Below are 23,163 nucleotides of genomic sequence, written 5' to 3'. Positions count from 1 at the left end.
ATAACCAATTGACAGGAGTATCAGTGAGCTGAAAGATAGAATTGAAGAGAGTATACAGACCTAAATTAAACAGAAGCAAAATACAGAATAGATTCTGTTGTAACCTTACCTACTAGTAAACTCTGAAAAAATACTTTAAACATATTCTTTTTTAAAAACATAAATACATTTCTAGTACCAAATAAATTCACTATTAGAACGTAGATCTATTAAAAATATATTTAGCCATAAATTTTATCAGTAACATTATATAGTATTTTTGTATATTATTGCTATTGTAAAACAATGATTTACTAAAACTGTCACTATGTGCATTATCTAGGAGATTAAAAGTAAATTAGAATGTGTTTCTTGTATAAACATGAGAAGCAAGGATAACAGGGTTCAGTATCTTAACGGGGAATTCATATAATGCTTATGTAGTTCTTTCTGATCACTTAGCTTTACCTCCTTAGACGTAGATTCTAGAGGTAGGATATTTCAAATAAGTATTCAGGGTGCACAGTACTAATGAGAATTTTATAAATAATTAATTATCGAAGAATCACAGAGAATTAATTCGTTATCAAATAGTTTTTTTTCTTTTTTTCTAAACAATCTTGGGCTGTAATCTCAAGAGATTAAATACTGCAATATTTGCGAAAAGCAAATCCCTTCAAATATTAAGATAACAACACCAGGTTTCCTTTGTAAATAGCAACTATTTTAAAATTAATTGGAAGATATTTAATTCATAATCTCAAAAAATCCTGTAAACTCATTAGAAGCCTAAACTGAAGCTTAAGGAGCTAGATTTCATGTATTACAGTACATTAATATTCTTGCCGTTGAACTAGGTAGTGAGAAGAAACTCATAGCATTGCCCTGATTTACAATGAGATTGCTAAACTCGTTAATATTACAACATGATTATACCACGTTCTTTTAAAATTCTATTTCACAATCTTTCTATAATTGCCTCATTATAAAAATGTACTCTTCTCTAAACTAATGAAGGAATTCTGCATTTGTATGTCTACGTGATGAAATTCAATGTAAATATTTTGAAAACTGAAATCCAGAAGTAAACCTTAGATATCTGGACATACTCAGTCTTCTTCAAAAGTTTTAAATCATGAAAATGCTATTTTTCTTTCTACAATATGTTTAATCACATACTCTAGTCAGTTCTCAACCCAGCTTCTCCCTTCTTGCCACTTTTTAAAAAAAGAATAAAGCACAAACAGTAATAAATGTTTTATTTTAATCAAAGAGTGGTTAAACTATTAGTAAAAGTCTTTCATCACTAAAAACTTTATTCATAATACTTCGTTAAGATTATGTTTACAAGTTAACAAATAACATGAAATTATTTAACTTTCTAATGAAATCACCATAGAGCTAGTTTAAACAGAGGGGAGAAAATATGAGTCTGATTTTACTTTTCTTGAATTGTCTATTGTTTAAGAAATAAGGAAATCAGATTCCCTCTAGGGAAGAAAAAAATAAAATATGCATAATGCTGACATTTCCATATATTTAGCCAGTAGAATAAACATGTTGATAAATTACAAAAAAAAAAATTCTTAATCACTATTTTTAAAGGCAGTCTTAAAGTCACTTTGGGCTAAATTTTCAGAATTTATTGTATAAATAGACCATATTCCTTTTGTGTAGGTACAGTCAAAACTAGCCTCTGAGTTTCATTAGAGTACTTATAGAAAAATAATTTCCTTGAATATTACAAACTGAAGAAGTGAAATGCTATATTCTGTTTTGCTTTTTTTTTTAAATTTAAAAATTAACCCAGTCAATTTTCCAGTTAATGATTCAAGGACATTCATTACCAATCATCTGAAAGCAAATATAATGGATAATTCAGGTTCCTATTTCCATCATGGGCGGTATCCCAAAAACTTATAGGCATATGAAAATTATTAATTTACTTTTCAAAATTTGAGAGGTTTGAGCAATTATTACAATTCGAATAGCTTAATTTTAAAATAGCCTAAGAACTTAGTTTGAAGTAAACAATCAGCTGATCACAAATCAACTCTACTCTGACGCCCAAGCATTTTTAATGAAAGATTCTTCTAATAAATTTAGAAATGATCCCACAACACCAAGGTAGGAGCCAATTCAAAATCAAATTAACATGCCAAAAAACAACCCCAAACCATGCAAATAATGTAAATTAATAATGAAGCTAAAATTACTAAGGTGATTTTATTATTTTGAATTCTCTTTCTGCTTTCTTATTAAATCTTTATGGACATTTCCTCTTCTGATTTAATAAGACTGATTCATAAGACAGAGCTAATGTTATATCCTGCAAATGAAAATATAGGTGAACACACTGTAAAACAGAATTCACTTGTTTTATTCTTTGGTAATTTAACTTTGCTTTGACAATGCTGAATCAATACAAACATTGTATCTCCTATAAAAGAAAATCCAATATAGAAAAACAATTCTAAATGATAACATGACCCAACTGGTAATCTTGAAAATTTAAGAACCGATAGAAATTAAAAGTAGAATGTGTATATTTGCCATCTGCAGCAGATCTGAGGCAGCATTCCTTTTGTTTGTTTGTTTTTCCTGACAATGGCAGAAGTGTCATTCACATACTTGAATAACTCAATAATTGTGTCTTGAGTGGACTTAGATTAGATTTTTTAAAAATGTTCTTTGCTTTTGTTTTCACCTCTGGTGGGAGTCTTTCTCGTTACACTTTTTTTAAATTGTCAAATGTAAACGTGTGTAAACATTAAAGAATAGTAATAAAATGAGTAATTTTGCACTATAACCCCTATGCTCACTTTCCATACTGCATCCTCCCCCTTCCCATCATCTTTTCTTTTTCTCGTGGAGTTATGTAACATCTTGAATTTTGTATTAATCATTCTCTTTCTTTTCTTTACACTTTTCCATTAGTGCAGATATTTCTAAACAGCATACTTTTTCAATTTTCCTAGTTTTGAAATTTAATTTAATGGAATAATGCTACAGCGTTCCTCTGCGGCTTGCTTCTTTTGATCAATATTATTTTTTACATTTAACCATGTTGATGTCAATAGCTGAAGTCATTCATTTACCCAACTCCATAGTATCCTAAGGCATAAATATATCACAGCTCATCCATTCTATTAAAAGAATATTACAGTTATTTCCAACTTGGGGCTATTATGAAAGCATTGCTGTGAATACGCCAGTGTCTGACTTCTGCTACAAATGCACAAGTATCTCTCTGGGGTAAACATCTAGGAGAGGGTTGTAGGAAAGGCACGAATTCAACTTTACTAGTTAATGCCAAGGACACTGTACCAGTTAGACCCCCATCAGCTATATGTGAGATTTCCTGCTGATCCAGATCCTCAGTAACAGTGTCACTATCAGACTTCCAAAGCTGTGCCAAATTAGTAAGTGGGAATGACATATTATGGTGCTATCAATATAAATTAATCTGATTACTGATGAGGTTACCCAAAAGTACTTATATTGGTCAAATGTGTTATGATAAATTTTCCCAGTTTGTGACTATTTTTTTATTCTCTGTAGGTGTTCTTCGATAACAGGAAGGTTTTCATCCAAATATAGTAAAATTTATACAGATTTTCCTTTATGATTTGAAAATTTTTGACCTGACTAGTTTAGAAAAAAATGGTTCTCTAAGTCAAAAAATCCTAATTATAAAATTATATATACTTTTATAGTATGGCCATTCACCTGGAATTGCTTTATGTGCAGACTCATGGAATAGAGATGCAATTTTAATATTTTTTTCCACATGGATAACCAGTTGTCCCCAAACCAGTTATTGACTAGCCCATCCTTTCCTCACTGATCAATGTTACATTGGTCATTTATCAAGCCTTTTTCTCTGATGTGCTGCAGTCTCATTAAGATATGTTCAGTTTTGGATTCTTGATTTAATAGTTCCCCAAATTTTTCCTTTCTGCGTTCCCTCTATTAACTCCATTTGGAACCCAAACTGAATATACACATTGCATCTTCTCACTCTCTCCTTCATGTCTCCTACACATTTCACATTTTACATTTTTATTCATATTTTCCCCTTTTTAATTCTATGAACTCAATAATAGGTAATTTCTTTAGTCCTAGCTTTCAGTGTACTAATATATATGTTTTTTTGCTTCGGTTATGTCTAATCTGCTTTAAAACTCATCTAAATGTGCTCTTTTTTTCTTTAAGTATTATGTTGATTGCTTAGAAGTTCTCTGGTTTTTTTTCAAATCTGTTTCTGCCTCACATTCTAAAGCGTCTCTTTTATTTCTTTAATTATATTAAAGGTCGTCATTTTGATTCCGTCTGAAAATTTTGATATCTGACCACACTCCAGATCTATTTTCCTCGTTTACAGTTTTTGCTGGCTCTTGGCCATAGTACTTCGTATTCTTATGTGAGTCTGTGTCTTTTTGTTTTTGTTTTACTTTGTTTTGTTTTTTAATATTAGCTGCTCATTTCCCAGAGCACTTTAATCTGTGGAAATTCTTTGAGGATGTGATTGAAGTTGACTTCCTCCAAGCAGGAAATAGTGTTTCCTGGTTTCCTACTATCCCTGTTAATGACAGAGCACTTAATTTAAATTCACCACTTAAATTTCGTTCAGTCTACACACATAATGTGATTAGCACATTTTTCTCTTTCCTATAAGTTCACTGTTGTGCTTAATAGTCTTTAAAAAATATTTAACAAATATTTAACGCTGCATTTTAATAATTTCAATCAGAAGGGATACTCGGGTATCTAATTTGCCATAATGCTAACACTAGAAGAGTACTCACACTTTTTTCCTTCTATTTGTTTAATTCATAGTTAATGAACTGTTATAGAAGAGCTCGCTTAAATTCAAAGTTATTCCTTCAAATATAAGATTTCTGGTTTATAAGGACTCATAGTAACAACACTTCTGGGATCCATTGGGTTCTGTGACCTAACGTAACCTAATCCCTTCCCAGAGGTGGATCTTATGTTGCAGAGAGCCATCAATACCAAAAAAAGACAACACACCAGAAGCTACATTTCCATTTTTACAGTTTCCTCAGTTACTGGGCTCTGGCCTTCAAGCTCTGTCACATATAAATTACAAAAGTAACCCTGGGGCCTGAGGCTTCATGAGGAATACCTGTACACTACCCACAGGAGGTTGCCTAGGTCCTCCTTTTTTCTTTTGCTTTTCTGTTTCTTTGTTGGATTATCTCTTAGACTCTGATTCTGACCATCATTTTTGCTTGTATTTGGTGACTTGGTCACTGACATCAAGTTATTCCGCTTGGTTTAATCCTTTAGCTCCTTTTTTCCTCAACAGTAATTTGCTTTTCACACTTTTTCATATTTTAGACCATATTCCTGGAATATATGTGTTATCTCTACTTATTCTTCATCCTCCTTGAACATCTGACTTATCGAGATCTGTAGGTTACAGTACATAAAATTCAGAAGAGATTTTTTTTTTGCCCCTTCAGTTAAATACGCGTTATACTCAAGAATGTTGAGAGGATTACCTGGATTGGTCTTCCATCAGGTGTCAGCACCTCTTCTGAAAGTTCCATCATCTTTAAGGCCATCAGAGCAATGGGTTTAGCGTGGCAGAGGCTTTTTCTGTGGAGTCCTGCAGCAACGCAGTATGCATCACCTATTGTTTCCACCTGCAGCAATCAGACAAATTAAATGCAAACGTATGATAAGAGCCAGAAGAGAAATGATCATCTGCAATCACAAATGTTGCTGAAAAACATGTCAGCAAAATATCGATAAATTAAGCAATTAGACAACTGAGTGTAATCACAGCAGAGTTTGCAAACAGCCACAGTCAAATACTGACATCTCACTCCAGAGCTGTTCATCAATATTATCACGATAGATGATCATTGAAATGAAAAACAACTGTAACGCAACTATTCCTGTGAAAAAAGAAGTATTTTACTTGGGCAGTTTCTAACTAATGACTTTGTTCAAAGCCACTCTGTTGTCTCCTTCAAACCTTCAATATGGGTTATATTTGACAGATGAGAGATTGATGTGCAAAACCTATCCATAAACCTATAATTAAAGAGTTAACAAGCACTGTCGAAGTCTTTCCTACCCTATTCTCACTTTATGGTCAGCATCCATTCTGAATGGCCATTGCTTTTGTTCAGTATTTTAAATACTTATCCCAAGTTAAAACCCCCAACTTCCCAAAGCATAAATATGGCCTAAAAGTTAAGTTTAACTTATTTTCAGAGAAAAATTCACTAGTTATTCAAAGTAAATATGATGGTAAAATCCTCTAGAGTTCTAATATTTTAATTAGAGCAAAGTGATGAAATATTGTATAAAATGCCCAATTTCAATATTACCTGTTCTCTGAAGCCCTCCATGACCTTTCCATTAGTTCTGAGAACTAATCTTTTCTTCTATTCTGTTTCAGCAGCACTTCTCATACCTCTTTGATATATAGTTTTCATCATAGGCTAAAATCAATACGTATCTATGTATAATGAATATGTATCCCCAGCTATGATTTGAGCTCTTTAAAAATGAAACCATGTATTTTTCATCTCTATATTCATAGGGCTTATCGTAGTGTCTAAAATATAGATATTTAATAAATACCAAATAAATAAATAAATCCACTACGTTTACTATGATTACAATAACAGTAATTCTATCATTTGCTCAATTTTACCATTTGTTTCAGGGTCAGCATGTAGAACTATGTGTCATGTAAATCCATGAAGGAAAAAATTGCCTCTAAATGACTGGAGATACTTTTATTATAAATATACAAAGAATTATAAGATTCTATTAATTAAGATTTAATAGCTATAACTAAATTTCATGTAAATTCATTCTAACATTATAGTATTAAAAGATGTATTGCATTAAATTCAGTAAGCACTAATATAGAGAATATGATGAGAATACTTAAGAAGTTCATGGGATGAGGAATGCCAGAATTATCCCTCATTTATTAGAATCTCATCAGGAAATATGCATCAACAGTGATTTCAATACCTCAGACCATAATGACGTTCAAAAATTTCATTTTAAGACCTGTTTTCTGATGCCAGAAAAATGTAAATGAAATCATTTGGTAAGAACAGAAAGGCAGTGACATATGAATTGGCAAAGGTTTCATTCTAAGGACTAAAATATACTTCCCTCAAAGAATCTCCACTGAGAAAGACACCCAGCAAATAATAAAGAGCTAATATGTGGCCATTTACTATTTCCTCCCTGGAAACACAAAATCCTTTGCTGATTCTCATATTTATCTCATCCTTTTGTATTTCTGTATAATTTTAAAATCTAAAATACTGTTAGCTATGTATTTGAAACTAACTTCTAATTTTCAGATAGTAAGACAAATAGACAGTAAACTATTCATATAAATTGAATTGTTTCACAGTCATTCTGAACATGCATGTTCCTGGACCATGATCTTTTCTCGAAATCCCTGTGGTCATCCTCCTCCTCAGCAGCAGTATCTCCAGTATCTTTTCAGCAAAAGTTTATTGAGTTCCATTAAATGCATATTTCCAGAAATTGCACCAAAAGAATAAATATTAATTACATGTTGCACTTTCTCCTTAAGACTATGTAATGTAATATATGGAGAAGATGGACCAGTATGTTACTGATTGGTAAAATACATAAATTCAATGAAGTGTAAAATAAAAATGTGCTCAATATAACAAAGTAATATTAAAACCCATACATGATAGTGTAAGATTTTATAGCATTTTATAGCACTGAGTTTCCAAATATTTAAAGTGAAATTAACTATTGGAAATAACAAAATCAAAAAAGAGTCAAGAAATAGACATCAAAAAACAATGGCCCATATCAAAATGTGAAATTCTCACAATTATTCATAAACACTCAACATACAGAAAAAAATCTAAAAGATGTTGCTTCCGTCATGGTAGGCTAGATTATGCTGCAGCAGCCATATAACCTTCAAATCTTAATGCTCTAAAATAACAAAGGTTTATTTCTGATTCATGCTACATATTCATGTCGGTTTGGAGTGGAGAGGAGAAATGCTATGCCATGCTTCTTCACTCCAGGAAAGAGGCTAATATAACCTCCTCACCTCGAGCTGGATGTAATGGCAGATCTGACAAATTACATGGTAGCGCTTACAGCTTTCTCCCAGATGTGACATTGATAGCTTCCTGTCAAGATTCTTTCACCAGAGCAAGTCACATGGCCATGCTTAACATAAAGGAGATGGAAAAATGCAACCAACCAGGTGCCCAGAAAGGAGCCAGAAATATTTGGCGAATAGCATTAGTGAGTGTGTGAATGAATAGGTAACAGCTTAAAAATTTCCAAATACCCTGATGTATGTAAAGTGCAAGTAATATGTCTGTGTGATGTTTTTCTTTCCTTGCAGATATAGTCAGCATCTTAATCTGAAAATCTTGGCAGAAATGCTACTACTTTAGTAATGCAACTTTCCATTAAAGCTCCATTCTTCTCTCTTCTCCACTCATCTACATCAGGTCTATACAAGTTTAGCAGAATTCAGCATATATGACCATCTTTAAAATAATTAGTCGACTTTGCCTCACAGGGAGCTGTGAAATGGAAGCATTATATATCAATTATAATTGCTCTTGAGGATGTTTCCTTGAGTTAACAATAGTTAGATAAATGGCCATTGTAAACATACTACCAAAAAAAAAAAAAAAAACTGTCCATAAAGTTGACTGGGTTTTGAATTCCTTTATAATTATCTCAGTATTTTTTAAATAGAATTTTAAACACAACAGACACCATCGAAAATAGTTCATCTTATTTCTTTTCAGCATCTCCAACCTGTGCTCGAATGACATTAAATTTTTAAAAAATGGCTAGATTAGGCACGAAGATGGAAAAGATAGTGCTTATGCAAATGTCTGAAAACTTTATATCCTTTTATGAATGTAGAAGAGGTTTAAGTACTAAAAATATTGTATATAACTGTTGTCCTGCATATTGTTATGATAGCTAGTTGCTTTGATCAATTAAATAATTCACTTATCTTGTGTATCTTTTTCTCAACACTGTATAATCAAAATCTTCATATTATTTCAGAAATAAAGATGGTGTAAATAAAATTCTTAGACTTTTTTGTTTATTTTATCTTAATCATTTAAAATAATTTATTTTAACTCCTAATAAAATCTCATTTCCATAACATTCTTCTCCAGGTTTATACTTAAGAAATATCTAGGAGGTTTCATTGAAATTTGGGCTTAGTGAAGAGGAAGGAGTGTGTGTGTTTTTGGGGAGGGTGGTGGTAATATTGGGGTGGGGATTAACCTAATAGAACATTGCATACTACAGGACAATTCATAACCCAGTCCCATGGGACCCAAACCTATGTCAGCCCTAAAGTCCTAGGTCTGTCTTCCTTTAAACTTTCTGGGACTTGTGAAAGAGTTTGGAGGGTGGGGGCATAAGAGGAGAAGGTCAGAAAACTCTGGCAAGTCTACTTCACTGGATAGCTTCCCTCTCTCCCTCTGGATATTATCAATACGAGAAGCAAATTAGAAAGTCTTCTTTTCTATTTGTTTTCTTTCTGGTTTGGGGTTCTAGTGCTTTTAGAAACAGAAAGAGGGGACAGGGATGAAGAGAGGGAGGAGAGGAGAGGTGTTGGAATGAGATATAGGCAGACCGATGAAGCCCAAAGATGAAAAATGTCTTTTTTACATCCTACCTTCTCACAGAGCACTTGGCCACCTGGTCACAATCAGGTGAGTAAAAGGGGGCTGGCAAACATGCCACGTAATTCCTGGGCTCATTGGCTGTGAGTAAGACACTTGATTATCAGAAAAGATACCATATTTATCCTTGCTGTGAGGATGGAGCCACATCCGCCGGTCCAATCACCTGTCTGACATTAGGTATGGTTCCTAAGTGAGAAGGAAAAAGGGATCAGGGGAGGACTTCTCTGACAGTTAGTGAGGCCTGAATTCACAGCAGTTCTGCAGGTCCTTGCTGACTAGAAACCAGACTCAGGGGTTGCTGGTGGTCTGGATATGGATTATCCAAAAGGCTGCCAGAAAAGGTAGAGCAGGGCGCAGACTTTCATGAAGACATCAATAGCAGAAGAACAGGAAAAACTGACTTGGGTAGATTCAGAGACACCTTAACTTTTTGCCCTTCACTTCACCCAGGCTCAGTAGCTCTCTGCCGTTAATGTCTCTGTTTTGCTTGATACTTAGCAAGGTGGATGAAATCGGTACCTGGCCAAAGATGAAAAGTAGGTGGTGGTAGCCGAGCAGAGAACTTAGAGCCATGGAATGTCCAATGGACATACTTGGAGATGAGTAACTTGCCATAGAAAGCAAGCATAAACTCAGCTTTTAGTTGTTCTTGATGTTGTGTTTCTTGAAGATATACTGATCTTCAAATATGACTGAAGTTCCTACATCAAAAGCAAGTAGGAAGGACCCGACACAGACAAAGGTTCAAGCAATGCAGACAAAGGCAGAGCAGTCTTCAGCATCATTTTCTTAGCTTGAACAAAGCGATGACCATACTAAAGGCTACATTCTTGAAGTCGAGAGCATTGAGAGTACAGAGGAGCCAAGGTGCAGAGAGGCCCACACACACACATCGCTGTTGGCCAAGCACAGGTCCAACAACTGATGGCAGGTAATCTGGAGCAGGAACAACCTCTAAAGGTAGAGTTAACCACATTAGTCCCCCGATGGCTTGAGTATCTCCATAAGTCTCCCTGCTGAAAGTAGTCTTATTTCCCTTCACATAGCAGGTAGCATTGCAGGAGTTGGGCCACAGGTTCCCTTTAATAATAATAGCAATCTTGTCAGATTCTAGAAGGCCGTAGTCTGAGCTATAGGTGATGTCCTACTCTTGCAGATAAAGGACTTAGAGCATGAGATCCAGATTATATCTTCAGACCGGAAAGAAATGCCACTTGTCCAGAATATCTGACCTTATATTCTTTAATGATCACCTTGTTGCTGCAATAGGAGTTTGTTTTAAAAAAGACCTTAAACTTGTATCTTGTCCTAACTGATATGAACCTCAGGAAATCTGCATTGTGGCTTTTGGGCATGGCCGTTGGGTAGAGTTACTCCAAAAGGTACTGTCTCAGAATGTGGCTATACTTTGGTTGACGAATCTTATACTCCCACTCAAGAGCCATGGCAATTACCCAAACTTGGGCTCCAGCTGGAGGAAGACCTTGTCAGCCTGAGCAGTCACTGTCTCCAATTCTAGACTCAAGAAAGTTTGAAGAGATCACATTTAGGGGCCAGGGCCTTACCACCTCCTTTACTTCTAACACTTTAATTTTCATCACACCTCTATGCCCCTCCCCATGAACATCGCTCCATTACCTTTTCCTCCACCTCTTCCTCCTCCACTTTTTCCTTCGCCAGCATTCCTGTTTCTCCACCTGCTTTTCGTCCACCACTTCCATTACTTTCCTCATCTCTTCTGCTGCCAAAGATGGCACATTCCTCTGTCATCACCTTTTTAGCCAAACCACCACACAAACTATTGCCTGAGACCTCTACTCCACTGTGAACTACATCTCTGTAGGGCATTCCTCCCCTACCGGGGTGTGGTGGTGAGAGGTGCTTCTTCCTGAAAGCAGGTCACTCACTAGTACCAAAAGTTCCAGAGAAAAGTGAGGCATCACAAATGATGATTGGCAGGATGGAGTAGCTTGGAAAATGCCACACCCCTGCCTCCTAAATCTAAGGAGGGGGCACAGTGTCAAGATGCTCAAGAAGAGTTTTGTTAAATGTTTTAAATTGTATCTGAGTTCTACATTTAGGGGTTCAAATTGTCCCCCAAGCAAGTTTTTCAAATGCAAAACTCAGGACCACCTGCATAAGAATTACTCAGAAGGTACATGTTACAAATTAGATCGGCAGGCCCTATCTGGAATGACTAAATTAAGATCTAGATATAAGGCCCAGCTATATGCATTTTCACATGCTCTTAGGTGTATTTTGTGATTCTCAAAGTTTGAAGACTTCTGGTATATGATGTTATTTTAAAATGTTACAATATTCACCTGGATATTCATCTTTTCTTAAGAGCCAATGAACTTTCGGAAAGGAGAAAAGTTCCTCTATCCTGAACCCCAGTCATTCCCATATACTCCTTTTCTCTCTTCCGCCCTACCAACAGGGGCAATAAACTTCTCCAGACATTTCCTTCTTATTTGTCAGATTCTTAGATCACAATTCCTAGCCCCTCCCCACCACCAAATGCTGAGAATCATCTGGCAGAGTAGGTCCTATTCAGTGATCTGAAGAAAGTTTGTTGAGTTCAATTAAAGTGAATAGTATCCAAGTGAATAGTACATAATGGTTTAGCAATTCAACTGGAAATAACTTTAAGAATTTACTAATAAAGCTACTTCCACAAAAAATCCCTTCATTCTTTAAAAAAAATTATCTAATTACACTCGTTTTGGTTGATATTTCTGACCTAAATACTACTTCTTTTAAGGATGTCTCTACAGTGCTCAGCTTATACAGCATTGAAAAGGAGGTCATCGATATAAATAGAACAGTTATTTGGCCTGGGAACTATTCCCAAATGAGGGAAAATAGATTCCAAATGACTTGCTATCAAAGAAAGCTCTTCTCCTGATAAAACTCTCAGTAGATCTATCAAGGTAAATTCCAGCTCCTGCCCAGGAATCTCAATCATGCTAGACCCCAGGTTATTTATCATAAAGGTTATTGAATGCTGAGGCATGTTGGCAAAGAAAAATATATTGAAATACCAAGTCAAAATTTCTCTCTAAACTCTTAAGTTAGATGTGGGAACTGAAAATTTTTTTAGCTCTACAATAAACTATCCTCTAAGATCCTCAATAATAAGGCTCTGATTTTTCACTTTCATCCACCTCTATCACTTTAATTCACTCCATGCTCCAATCAAAATAACTTAATGTTCTTTGCAAACTTTCTGTACCTCCCACCACTGTATTTATACTCAAAATCATTGCTCTATCTGGAATCCATTCATTCGATCTTTCTAAAAATAATCATTGAGTCTATTATTTGCACAAATTTTTTTTCCAGGGATTTCTGACTTAGAACTTGAAACATGTTCCCAGAGAATGATACATGTTTGCTATATTTTTCAGTAAAACACAATGAGTGCTAAATAACATTAGTTGATGTCATGACACTGAATAGTTTAAGATTTACTATAAAGCTATAGTAATCAAGACAGTGTGATATTGGTGAAAGAATAGACAAATAGATCAGTGGAACAGAATATAGATCCCAGAAATAGAGCCTTATAAATACAGTCAACTGATCTTTGACAAAGGAGAAAAGGCAACACGTGGAGCAAAACAGTCTATTCAACAAATAAACAAATAACACTGGAACTATTGGACGGCCACATGCAAAAAAAAAAAAAAAATGTAGACACAGACTCTATATCCTTCACAAAAATCAACTCAAAATGGGTCACAGAACCTAAATGGAAAATAGAAAACTGTAAAACTCCTAAAAGATAACATAAAAGAAAAATAAGTGACCTTGGGCACGGTGATGCCTTTTAAGATAGAATACTAAAGATCTATTATCTATGAAAGAAATTCTGAAAAAAAGTACACTGTGGAGAAAATAAAAAGACTAGTGCTTGCCTACAATTGAGGGGGCGGGAGGGGAGGAATGAACAGGTGGGGCATAGAGGATTTTTAGGGCAGTGAAAATACTCTCTATGAAAGTAAAAGAAATTACTTCCCTTTATATCCCCAGATTAAGTATAGTTTAGAACACGAGGTTTCCCCAGCTCCTCGTCCATGAGTCCAATTTGTCACATGCTTCCATATCCATCTTTCATTCCATATCTTTTCCAAAAGCACTCCCAAACCTTTAGTAGGATATATCCTTTGCTTCTTTTAGAAACCAAATAAAATTTGGCTTCTGCATCTCTTACTCTGCAATAATTTGTTTTCATACTTTCTTTATTATCATCCTGTCTAAAGTGCTAAGTCGCTTAACTTTGAAGGTAAAGACAATATCTTAGTTATCTTTTTTAAGTCCTGCTGGGGCTAGTGCAGCGCTAGCAACGTAGAAACTTACAGAATTAAGACCGAGTCAAATTGTTTTATAAATATCTTTATCAAAAGCTGGGTCAATGTGTAGATAATTTGTAAATTACCTTTCAAAATCAAAGTCATTGTTACATGTCTCCAAAATATGTCTATTCTATCAACTCAGATTAAGCCTACATAATGCCAAAATAAGAACAAACTCCGGTGATCAGGTGATTTGCATGAATAATGAACTGGAAGAATTTCCAATAAGTAAACAAAACTGACCATTTCCTTCAGGGTTCCAACACTAGCCCAAGTCTCTCGTAGACCTAAGCCTTATACATACCTTGCCAGCCCAAGTAATGCTACCACTATCTCTCCCTTAAAGTATGGCAATAATATCCTTATGTTCCACTTTTGTCTAAAAATCATGCCTCCACCTTTAAATCTGTACTCTATACTACTGTTTAAGTGATTTCTATAAAGTAAATCTACTTATGTCACACCTCTATTCAAAATCTTCAGCCAGAGTCTACCACCATGCTACCCTGAACAAGCCTGATCCCATCTGATCTCAGAAGCTAAGCAGGGTCTGGCCTGGTTAGTACTTGGATGGGAGACCACCTAGGAAGACCAGGTGCCATAGGCATAAAAAATTTTTTAAAAATTTAAAAAAATAAGAGATTGTAAACTGACAAGGTCCTTGCAATCTGTGAGGTCAACCAAGGGTTACCTCACCTAAAAAAAAATTAAATTAAATTAAATAAATAATTTTTAAACAATTTTCAGCCAGATCACTCTTATGATTAAGACCGAAATCCTTGAAATGGCTAAAATATCTACAGGTTCTAGTGCCTAACTACTTCTGGATCTTTATCTTGTGCTACTCTTCTCTAGTCATGTTTCACCACATTGATTTTCATTTAGTTGTTCCACTTTTAGTTATTCATGACATTCCTTTCTGAATCAGAGCCTTTACATATTCTGAGCCCACTGCATAAAATCCTCTCCTCTAACCATCCCTTCTACCTGGTTAACTCCTACTCATCCTATATATCTCAATTTAAAAGTCACCTCGTCGGGAGCGCCATTCTGAACTCCTAGACCAAATCAGGTGTCTCATAACACCACGTAATTTTTCTCAGTCATTCTCATTGTGATTTATAATTACATATTTTTGTGAGTCTTGATTATTTACTCTCTTTCTCATTGGACTGTGAGCTTCATGAAGGCAAATGTCATGACTTCTTCACTACTCGGTGTGATGCCTGACATATGGTAAGTGTTCAAGAAGCATTTATTTAAGGTATAAATGGGTGAAAGTGGTTGGTCAAGTTGTGGACCTTCTTAAGATCATGCAGTCATGAGACCTCTCAGAGCATACCTCTGGAACCGAAAAAGCCTGAGCAATGCTAAATCTACTACTTAGGAGCTTTGTAACTTCAAACAAGTTGTTCAACCTTTTTTAAATTTCACTTTTTTCTTGTGAAAGAAAGATAATATCTATTTTGAAAAGTTGCTGAAAAGATTAAAGAAGATAATTTTATCTGTCTCTAGTGATAATAGTAATTTTAATTAATCATTAACTGACTATGTAATTACTTGCTTAATATCTATCCCCAATGTGCTATTATAAGCATCTAAGAATATGGACCATGCCTCTCTTATATACCATTATGCCCAATGCCTAGTTTAGTACTTAGAACACAGAAGCTAATCAACAATTATTTGCTGAAGATAAAATAAATCAATAAACATATATAAAGAATTTAGCATGGTACCCGACACACATTATGCATTCAACAAATATCAGCCCATACTATAGACTGAATGTTTGTGTCCCTCCAAATTCATATGTTGAAATCTAATTCCCAGTGTTATGATATTTGCATGTGGGACATTGGGAAGGGTTCCACCCTCATGAATGAGATTAGTGTTCTTATGTAAAAAAGAACTCCTTGTCCCTTACACCTTGAGAGGACACAGCAAGAAGACAGCCATCTATGAAGTAGGAAGTGGGTTCTCACTAGACACTGAATCTGCTGACATTTTGATCTTGGATATCTAAGCTTCCAGAACTGTGAGAAGTAAATTTCTGTTGTTTATCAGCCATCCACATTATGGTACTTTTGTTATAGCAGCCTGAATGAACTAAGACAATTCCTTTCCCTCCCTTCATAACAAATTTCCCAAGACACTGTCTCTAGCCTTGTCTTTCAACTGTAACAAAAATGTGAGACTAATACTATTTTTTTCCATTTTACAGAAATAGAAGCTGGGCACAGATAGATTATATAAAAGTAGCAGAGACAAAATTAGCTTTTCAGGCTCAATATTTAATACCCTTCCCCCTACACTTAACTGTCATTGCATTGTCATATGCAACCTCAACAGCCCTCATCTGGCCTCTTCCAGATGGTCAAAGGACTTTATTTATTTGCTTTTATTTTTTTAAAATTTGTAAGGCTTACAGAACCTGGTATTCCTAGGTGGTCTCCCATCCAAGTACCAACCAGGCCCGACCCTGCTTAGTTTCTGAGATCAGACAAGATTGGGCACATTCAGGATGCCATGGCCATAGACCAAAGGACCTTTTTTTAATCTAAAGGCTGAACTACACCCTGTTGTTTATGAGTCAGTGACACTAGTAATGGCATTTGGTAAGTGGAAAAGAGAGAGGCACAAAATTATCTTTTTGTGACAGCAGAAAAATAATCTATGTAATATTAAACTTTAAGTATCAAAAATATATAAAATTAAAAATATTGCTTTGGACTATCTTAAGAACAGCATTATCTTAATAGGAAGCTTTCATAGCTTCCAACATATGGATATACACATGTGCATGCATGCACTCACTCACACACACACACACACACACACACACACACACACACACATACACAAACTGGATGAGCAGTCTAATAAGAATTTTGCTTTAGCTAATTTCTTACAGTTTTCCAGCTTACTCAAAGTCATGTTAAGCATTTCAAAGTTTGAAAAATGCATCAAAATGTATAAACATTTACAACCAAATACTTGAATTTAAGACAAAGTTAAATTATCACTGTTCCATTTTAAAAGATATTTACAAAAATAAATAAACCCAAATCATTTCAAATTTGTCACATGAATAACCTATTAATTATTCAGCAGGGTCGATTTGCACTTTGGGAACATTTTCCCAGCAAACTACATATAGCTCCAACATTCAGTATTTAGAATCTTATAATCTCATAGAATGAAGTGACCTTTTAAGAATTTCTTCTATCCCATCAAAAGATTGTGGTTTATGTTTGAATCACTCCAGTTACCAGAGCATATGGCTGCAGACAATTTATTTCATTGTTAGGATTCTGATTTTCATAAGGATCTTACACTGAGCTAAAATTATTTTTTTAATTTCTGCATAAAGATCCTCTTTAGCCTCCTGGAGCCAAAGATAACAAGTCTTTATGAAGTCCAACACATATTAAAAACTAGTGCAGATTTGTTAAATGCCTTTAAAAAAGAGGCCCTGTTATATCCTTAACTCTAGGCTAAAATTCAAATTGTAATTTCAAATTCAAACCATCTCCAACTATTATATCAAGGGCCTCTTGTTCATAATAGAGGTCTTTCGCTATTAGCTCTTTTCACTCTGAACAATCCTGTGACATACCATTGTTCTCATTTTAAAAGTATGCAATTTGTCTGGTGATTGCCAAAGTTATTGGATACAGGATACCAATTTATGAAGTCTGCATGCATGAATGCTAGAACAATCTTTGGTCCTAGTTCTAAATCTAACTAATTAGGAATGTTAGCTATCTAATACATGAGTGATTTCAAACACTGTTTTGAAAGGTATATAGCCTAAAAGCTAGTTTCACATACTCTTCTGATAAAGGTGTTAGTGACAAGAGCAAACATACAATTTGCTTTACATTTTATGAGCTTTTAGCTGAATCAGAACTAAATTCAAATGAAATCTCTGCCACTTGCTGAACGCATCTTTGTAAAGTATATAATAGCACCTACCTCACAGGGTTCTTCTGGATAATAAGATATCACTATTAAGGCACCTAGCACTGTGATTGAAACACAGTTGTATTTAGTACATGTCAATTCCATTTCTTTAGTTCCATTTTGCTTTAAGGCATTTGCACTTTTTAAATCACTGTTGTTAATTGCTAAGTAGTGGGAAGATATCATATAGCATTTCTCCTAGCTAACAGCATTAATTAAAGGTTTTGTGAAAAAGGTAATATAAACAATCGAATTCAGTAAGATTTGCAGACTGCATTCAGGCTATCTTATCAAATAAGTGAGAGGTCTCCTGTCTAGATCAATTTCTATTTTAAGAAACTCATCTAATACTTGGGTGTTATAAAACTTGATGGGAACATAACTGACAAAATCATATTCAAAAGCTTGCCAGAAATTCTCTGCTAAATGACCTTAGGGTAAAATAAATGATTAGTTAATGACAGTTTTTTAAGAGAAAAAAGTTGATATTTTTAGGTGAAGTTTTTAAAATAAACATATGGAGTAAATAATTAACTAGGTAGCGAAACTTAAAATTGCAAAATGTACACAAACTAAAAGATAGTTTCATACACTATTTTGATAAAAGTGTTAGTGACAGGAGCAAACACACAGTTTGAGATCAGAATTTAACTTCCTTACAGTTTATCGATACACAAAAGAAAGACCTAAACCCCATAAGACTAGTGAAAAATCTTTCACTTATATTATAGGGTAACATTTATCCTCATAGATAAAGGAAATTCTAGCAACACGAACCTAATATACTAAGATAATTTGCTAGACATTTGTATCATAAATTTCCAGACTGTTTTTAAAATTGGCATACTTTCCTTGGTGTCTTATTGCATTCAGCCTACTATAACAAAATACCATACATCGGTGGCTTAAAACAGGAATTTCTCTCTCACAGTTTTAGAGGCTGGGAAATCCAATTCGGTGTGGTTCACTGATGAGAGATACCTTCCTGGCTTGCAGATGGCCACCTTCTACCTGTGCCCCCAAATGACAGAGAGAGAACTCTGGTCTCTTCCTCTTCTGTTAAGGACACTGATCCCATCAGGGAAACACTTCCTCATAATCTCACTTAAACCTAATTACCCACCAAAGGGCCCACCACCAAATACCATCACAGTAAGACTTGGGGTTTCAACAAATGAATTTTGGGAGGATGCAAACATTCAGTCCATAATATTTGGTATTATAAAAATCAAAAACATTAATCTCTTAGCAACTGCTAACACTCTTTAGAAAATTAAAAATCAATAGGGACTATACTCCCTGTGTGGTACTTCACATCCCTAAGATTATTTTATAACTACCAATTCGCATATCTTAATCTTCACCTTTTTCACCCAGCCCTGCCAGGTGGGTAGGTATTAGACTAATTGGGGAATCACTTCATAATTTATATAAAATGTTTAACCACTATGCTGTTCGCCTGAACTTTATATGAAAAAATACTGAATGTTAACTCTAATCAGATAAATAAATAAATAAATAATAAGACAAAAATCAAGAGATAAAAATAACAACCTCAAAATACTTTGAAAAATTCAGCAAGATACTTTATCAATTTGATTTCTAGTTGGCAATCCAAATTATTTTAGATTCTAACTGTTACAGAATTTGATATAACACTAAAAGAAAATGTTCTCTTAGCATAGAGGGAAAATAATTCAGGATGTCATATTAGAATATAAAAAATAAACATTTTAGGTTCAGTTGGTCATAGACATTGCACAAGTCAATGTTACTTAAAGAAACACTGTCAACGTTATAAACGTCATATTGCAACCCAAGTTATTCAGATAAAAGTAATCCATGAAGACAGACTATGGACCCATCTTCGAGAATGAGGATCCATGAGGACCCATCGAAGATTATACAAATAATGTATTTCAGGAACCTATCTCTTTTGCCCACTGCTCTTACCTCTCGTTCTACCCTTTGTTCAGTCTTTCTCTGGTATACAATGTAATTCTAATAACCTGAACAAATAACCTGAAAAAATCCAAGAAAATAAGCATTTTATTTTTTTCTAATAAGTACTGGCTACACAATATTTATGTATGTACAAATGCATGCACATACAAGCACATGCATGTAAAACATATACCCACTCACCATATACACCCAGAAACACCTATTTGAGAAATGACAGTTAACATTTATATTTACTACCATGGACCAGACACCAAAATAAGCATTTTACATATATTTCTTTTAAAAGCTTATAAAATGCAACTATGTGTTAGTTAAAATTAGTCTCTTTATTTACAGATGATGAAACTGAAGCATAGAGGTTAAATAAGTGGTTAAGGTGGAAAGATGAGAACTCCAAGTAGTGTACTTATGGTAGGACTGGGATTCAGCAGCTGTAGTCGAATGGAATGAGAGGAACGTGAAAAAGGATCTATCATTCTCCTTGTTTCTCCCTTATCGCCAGCCTAAGTGCTTGCCAAAGGCAAAAATATAAATAAGGCAAAACCCTTGTCAGGTAATTTTTGGGCATTATGGTATTTTGAAATTGACAATATAATCCCCCCAGTAGAAAAGATATCAGAACAGAATGCTTATCTGTGACTTTCACCTTACCTTCTAAAGCATATAAATTAGTTCTTTTCTACTCATTAAAATTGTGCTAAAAATATATACTAATTTCCATAACATTCTGTAGGCTTCTATGGGAGTCATGCCTTGTTATCAAATGAGCAAGTTGAAAATGTTTACTGACTGAGTGAATAAGTGAATTGAATATATATATTTTACTTCAGAAATTACTCTTTTCTATACTTGCTTGATGGTACTGTTACATAATTACCAATAAAATAATAGCAAAAAGTAAATGGCGCTGATGTTGATGGATTCTACCAAAAAGAACTAGAATAAATCTTTAGTGGCTTTTCATTTGAAAAGTGTATGTGCTGATTATTAAAGCAGAAAATATGTAAATCTTAGGGGGAACTGAATGAGCCACTCTTTACTACATGGACCTGGTGTTTAGTGCTGAGAAATAGAGTAAAATAATATATACATATTTATGAAATTCCAAGAATAACCTAAGTACCTAAGTACTTTAAAAGGCTATTTTATCATAAAATAAAACAAGGGGGAAAGAAAGCATTTTTTTTTCTGCAAAATCTAGTTCACACTGGAGTGATATCCTTGAGATTCTGCTTCATTTTCCGAAGCCTGGCTTAAGGTCCAGTGAACAGCCGGCTTTAAAAGCTCCATATTGTCAAATGTCAAGACAAATCAAAATCCTTGAAGCACAGAGTTTTGTAGCATCGTAACTTTATGTGAGAAACGTCTGCTTTCCAATTTTACCAAGGAGCTTAAATATGGGGATTCAAGTCTGATACAGCTCCTCCTCCAGTTTCTCACTGCCAGCACATCAGAGCAAAGCCTAGGAGGTCATCATCAAGAAGTCTGAATCCAAACGGTTTGCCTCACAGTCAGTTCCCCTGGGATATTAACGTACCCACTGAAAACTGAACATGGATCACCTTACATGTAAACCTTTCTATCATGGATATTTATCCAGTTCGCTTTTGCATCTGGTATTTATTTTCAAAATATACAGGCTTTTCCCCACAAAGTAGTCAAGGAGTTATAGTTAATAGGAATCTATAGTTAACAGACTAAAGAGAGACTAAAGATCTAATCATATAAATTAAATGAAATGTGCATGATCTTAACGGTTTTTCTAGCCCTTTTTATTGGTATTGCATTTATGAGGTTTGGAATTTATGAAGTCACCACAGCATTTTCATTGGTCTTTAGAGATTTTCAGAAGAATTCAAGGTATCTAGCAATTTTCAAATTGTTTAAGGCCAACAGAGTCCTCAAATGTAGTCTATTCATTTAAAGATTGGGTAGAAATAACCTGGTAACTCTAGCATCTCTGTGGGTCTAATTCCTGTTTGGGGATTTAAATTCTCTATATTCTTTGATGAAGTTGCCACTTTTGGTTCCCCTTTGACTCTGTAGAGGGGTTCTATGCATTCTCTGGCTCTAAGTCTAGTCTTTGCCAGGGAGAAGACTCTGGTTCTGTATCAAAGTCTGTCCTGAAGCTCATCTTCATACTTGCGGCCTGAATACACTGCCCGGATTCCAGTTCTGGTAATCCAGTACCCTTGTGCCCAATCCCAAGGTCTAGGGTCCCCTAAGAATGAGTCTGGATTTCTGTTCTCTCCTACTTTGTTGGACTCAGCTTTCATACCTGGAAAAAGTTGAGGGACCCTCCTGCTACATAAAGGAATACTTGCGCTGCTTTGTTAACGGGAACTTTGTGTTGTGGCTTTTCAGATTTTTACTGTCAGGTTCTCTGATCTAATAGAATTCTGCTCCTGGCATTTCCTGGCTGCTCCGTCTTTTCTTTCTATCCCCTCTCCCCAACCCCAGCCTGAAACTTATAGTTAATGTTTTAACTCCACTGATATTTTCAAAACAAGTTTGGGATTTGAGATGGGAATGCCCCTCTACTCTTAACTCAACAGAGAGAAGTATTTTATTACTAACATTTTTCAGAGTTACCTTGGAAAAGTGATTTGAAAAAGAAAGAGTCACTATTCAGTTTCATTATTTTTAAATTATACCCCTTATTGCCTGCACTTGGGATCATCGATCTCATCGTCCCCTTCTTAGTTCTCTATTTCTCCACAAGAGGAATTAAGGGAGAAGATGCTAGCTGGTTTCTGAGAAAAAAGGGAGGATGTCAGATGGAAGAGTCCCCAGCTTCTAAGATGCAGTTTCTGAGAAACTTGAACTATTTGCTACTGGAAGGGAGGGGGGTGGATTTGGGTAAGGTGATCAGAGTTTTTTCATTACTTGACAGTATAGCTATAGTTATTGATCATGTAAACTAGCTTTGAAACAATTTTTACTCTTTGCTTTTATTATTTGATCTTTGTCTAGACCACAGCCTAGACTTGTGGAAATACTGGAGGCTTTAGAATCAGACAAGTCTCAGTTCAAGTTCTAATTTATGAGCTACATTATCTGATTATTTAACCTTTCTAAAACTCAGTTTCTTTCTCTGAAAATGGAGATAATGTTAACAACTCCAAGTTAGTCATGGGAGATTCAATGAGGTCATATTTTATTCTTTTCTA

General features: G+C 34.8%; 1 protein-coding gene and 2 pseudogenes across 1 annotated transcript in view; 1 reads left to right on the top strand and 2 right to left on the bottom strand.

Annotated features, from left to right (window-relative positions):
• The window catches only part of GUCY1A2 (guanylate cyclase 1 soluble subunit alpha 2), a 239,212-nt gene that overhangs the window by 71,906 nt on the left and 144,143 nt on the right, over positions 1 to 23,163 (bottom strand). The window contains exon 7 of the mRNA XM_036221560.1: positions 5,508 to 5,651. Coding sequence (XP_036077453.1) covers positions 5,508 to 5,651 — 144 coding nt within the window. The remainder of the gene's footprint in view (positions 1 to 5,507; positions 5,652 to 23,163) is intronic.
• On the top strand, positions 14,551 to 14,669 carry LOC118603235 (annotated as a pseudogene).
• On the bottom strand, positions 16,485 to 16,603 carry LOC118603101 (annotated as a pseudogene).

The sequence above is a fragment of the Rousettus aegyptiacus genome, unplaced genomic scaffold (genome assembly GCF_014176215.1).
Source record: "Rousettus aegyptiacus isolate mRouAeg1 unplaced genomic scaffold, mRouAeg1.p scaffold_m13_p_5, whole genome shotgun sequence".
NCBI lineage: Eukaryota > Metazoa > Chordata > Mammalia > Chiroptera > Pteropodidae > Rousettus > Rousettus aegyptiacus.
The sequence above is the reverse complement of the archived record's forward strand: the minus strand, read 5'-3'. Positions and strand labels throughout refer to the sequence as shown.